This window comes from Poecilia formosa, unplaced genomic scaffold (genome assembly GCF_000485575.1).
Source record: "Poecilia formosa unplaced genomic scaffold, Poecilia_formosa-5.1.2 Scaffold278, whole genome shotgun sequence".
NCBI classification, from domain to species: Eukaryota; Metazoa; Chordata; class Actinopteri; order Cyprinodontiformes; family Poeciliidae; genus Poecilia; species Poecilia formosa.
In genome coordinates this window covers 575,797-579,452 of record NW_006800217.1, presented here as the reverse complement: position 1 = coordinate 579,452, position 3,656 = coordinate 575,797, and the positions used below count along the sequence as shown (strand labels likewise).

Below are 3,656 nucleotides of genomic sequence, written 5' to 3'. Positions count from 1 at the left end.
ATTTCAAAACCTTGAGTAAAATACCTTATTATGTATTCCTCTAAACTCTCATTATTAATAATAATAATATTAGTTAAGCATGTCAAATTTAGTTGTCAAATAACAAAACAAACAAAAAAAATAACATATGCCCTCTCATGATAAAGTAATTTCCCCCACAAACTAAGATCTGGTTGTGTCTCTGGTTTGTTTAAATGTCAGTTCCCACGTTCCCCGTGTATTTTCAGCCATTTCCTCATTTCTATTTAAGCTACTTGTCTTCCCTCCCAGCTGCATCTCGTTTCTAATCTACCATCTGCTGTATGTTCAGCAATCAAGTCCCTAATTAAATACAGTTGAAATCAGAAATGTATATGCTTCTTAGCATGGAACTGGTGCATTGCATACGTCACGGGCTGGTGATGTATGCAATGCATTGGTTAGTGATTGGGTAAAACTTAAAAATCAACAGAAGCAATTGTTTCTCAGCAGCTGAGAGCCCAGAACCTCTGGACGAAGCCAGTTGTAGTTTAACCCTTGTGTTTACAAATGGGGTTCAACTGACCCCATACCCGTATCACTTGTACCATTTACCTCAGTCCTCGCACACACAGGGATAATGAGCTGGTTTTCACCAGACCAGTTTCCTTCCACAAGCCTCTCACAGTATCTTAATGGAGTTCTGGCCCATTCCTCCTGACAGAACTGGTAGAACTGAGTCCCTTTTGGTAGGCCGCCTCAGATTTCAGACCTTACCACAATTTCTCCACAGGATGCAGATCAGGGCTCTGTGATGGCCACTCCAAAACATTGACTTTGTTGTCCGTTAGCCATGTTGTAACCACAGGCTGTGTGCTTTGGGTCATTGTCCATTTGGAAGATCGATTTCTCCCAATAATCCTTTACTTCCCGGCTGATTTCTTTAGATGATGCATTTATATTTCTAAACAATGTTCTTTCCTCATGGTGCCGTTTGGTTTAGGGATTCCACTAGTTCCTCCTGCAGTAAAACAGTCCCACGACATGATGCTGCCACCCCCGTACTTCACACTTACAAAATAACTCAAAATGCCCAGTAGACTTGTTCATTGCTTTGTTGTGGCCATTTCCATTTACTAAACAGCATGGATAAACAAAGAAAACAAAAACAAGTGTAAGAGTCTAATATTTTCATTTCAAGTTGTATATATTAAGATGTATTACTGCTGGGTAATTTCAAGTTAGATGGTCTGTGACTATTGGTTAAATAGGTTAATCTTCCTCAGCCTGGAAAAGTTTGTAAAACACAGGTTTAGAGCCATAAACTGACCAAGTATTTTCTCTTCTAGCCTCTTTATTGCTGCTGGTTTCCTCAGTCTCCAGTGGAATCCTGCTGCTGGTCCTGCTGGTGTCTCTAGCAGTCTGCCTGGGCTGCAGGAGGAAACTTTGCTCTAAACGGCCCATACCATCTGACCAAAACCAAAGTATGTATTCAAGAGATACAAGCTCAGGCATTTAAAATTATTTCTACATTTTATTCATAAATTCTTTTGTTTCCTTTTATTCAGTGACTTTCCAGCAGTTAAACACACAAGACCTCGAGAATGATTGTGATGACTATGAAAATATTGATGTTTTTCGCTCAGTAAAGAAGCTGGAGATGGACAAAGAGTCAACAAGTGATGATGATCCTGATTATGAGGAAGCAGACCCTGATTTAAGACAAATCAGTGTTGGTGTAAAGGATTACGCAGCATCAGAACAAAGATCGGAAGAAGACGAAGAAAGCACTGATGAAGATGTCTATGTGAATGTTGATGCAATTTGGAAAGATAATGAGGTGCAAGTTAAAAAACATGAAAATGAGTATCAATAGATGAAAGCTGAAATTTACCAAGACAAAATTAGTTAGAAAAAAAGATATTTACCCTGAAAGAATTTAGTTCATATAAGTAAATGGTCATCATGAAGTAAACAGTACATGAGTGCATGATTATATACGTATGTATACCTGTATGAATTATGTATGTAATTATATTGTTTTTTGTCTGTTAAATAACATCGCCTTTATAAGACAGATTGCATTTCTAGCAGGCTGTAACTTTTTATATTAGCACTTATCAGGCTTAACATTAACTTGAAAGTCATCACTTTTGCATAGATCCTTCCTTTCACCATATGTTATCCAGAAGATTACCTGATTCAACAGACCACACATCTCTGTAGAAAATACTGTGTCCTTCATAGAATCTTTGCACATTTTCTTTCCTAACTTAATGTTTAAAGTCCTGAAAAAATAAATAGCTAGCTAAAGTCTTCTTCCTAAAGTGAAAACGTCCACACTGAAGAGTTTTGTGGTTTGGGTGACCTGATTGTGTTTGGTTTGGCATGAATACTTGATCAGATCAAAAAACCTAATTGAAAGTACAATGGTCGCCATGTAGTCATGTGTCGAGTTGTGGGAGGACAAAAAATTTGAACAAGTGATTTATTAAATGACGAAAAACTAACAAGAGAGGAGACAGAAAGGACTGAGTGATATTTCAGCTGGAGAGGCAATTCTTTAAAAAAGGAGGTGATGCATTAGGAACAGGTGCAACTGTAAAAGAAAGCAAGTAACTGAAACTGAGCTAGGAGAAAATGGCTGACCAAAAACACCACAGAACAAAGAAAACAGAAACAGAACACCAGGCTTCATCAGAAATAATTAAAATTCAAACCAAAACAAAAGTAATAGAGGAAGTAAAACACAGACTTCTGGGAAAGACACGTTTTAACAGAAAACAAGAAATAAGATTGAGAGAGAGAATGAGTCAGAGCATTTCTCCTTTTTTGTAGGTAAATTTGAAAAAGACCTGAAAAAGAATTCATATTTCCTTTTATGAAATATCAGAACACATTCGCAGTTTTCTTAATATATTATGATATATTGTGAATTTATTTAGTTTTGCTAAAGTTATCAATTTGTCATTCTTTCCATAAGCTTATAGACTGCCCTTATTACTATTTTTACTTTAAGCAGTGTAATTATAAAAGTAGAAATGCTTCCATAATGTTCCATGTGTTTAACTGTAAAAAACTTAAATTTAGTTAACTTCATATCAAAATAATAACTTGAAAGACAAATGAAATACTGATGTAGCCCATCCTCTCTGTGTCATGATCTGTGTTTCTGTGTGTTTATTTTTGAGTTCTTCTGTGTTCAGTCCTGTTTTCCCTGTGAGTCTCTGTCCTCCCTGTTGATTGCTCCCCAGGTGTGTCGTATCCCCTTGATTACCCTGTGTGTATTTAGCCCCACCTGTTGTCTGTGTTCCTTGTCAGATCCTCGTCATTTGTAACCGTTTCCCTGTGCCGTCAGTCTACGTCTGTTTATGGGTCGTATGCAGTTGAACTGTGAAGTCCTGCATCGACCTAAGCTCGTTTACATGTCTGTTATCCAGTTGCTACCGGTATTAGCTGTGTGCTAACTTTCTGCCGTGCTGCCTGTTCAAGACTGTGAGCTACATTATTAAATTCATCATTCTCATTTTACCTGGGTCTACCTGCGTTTCCTCACCACCTCAACCACATCGTTTATGACACTGTATTTTTTTTAAAAGTCATTGTGTATGGTCTTATCTGTGAGAAGGGAGGAAATCCTGTAGTGATCTGTCATACAGTGACTCTGAAAAGGTTCTGACTGTTGTGTGATGAAGCCA

General features: G+C 37.5%; 1 protein-coding gene across 1 annotated transcript in view; it reads left to right on the top strand.

Annotated features, from left to right (window-relative positions):
* Nucleotides 1-3,348, top strand: part of LOC103151334 (scavenger receptor cysteine-rich type 1 protein M130-like) — a 7,437-nt gene extending 4,089 nt beyond the window's left edge. The window contains exons 5-7 of the mRNA XM_007571335.2: nucleotides 1,335-1,442; nucleotides 1,605-1,798; nucleotides 3,280-3,348. Coding sequence (XP_007571397.2) covers nucleotides 1,335-1,442; nucleotides 1,605-1,798; nucleotides 3,280-3,348 — 371 coding nt within the window. The remainder of the gene's footprint in view (nucleotides 1-1,334; nucleotides 1,443-1,604; nucleotides 1,799-3,279) is intronic.
* Nucleotides 3,349-3,656: the final 308 nt, after the last annotated feature.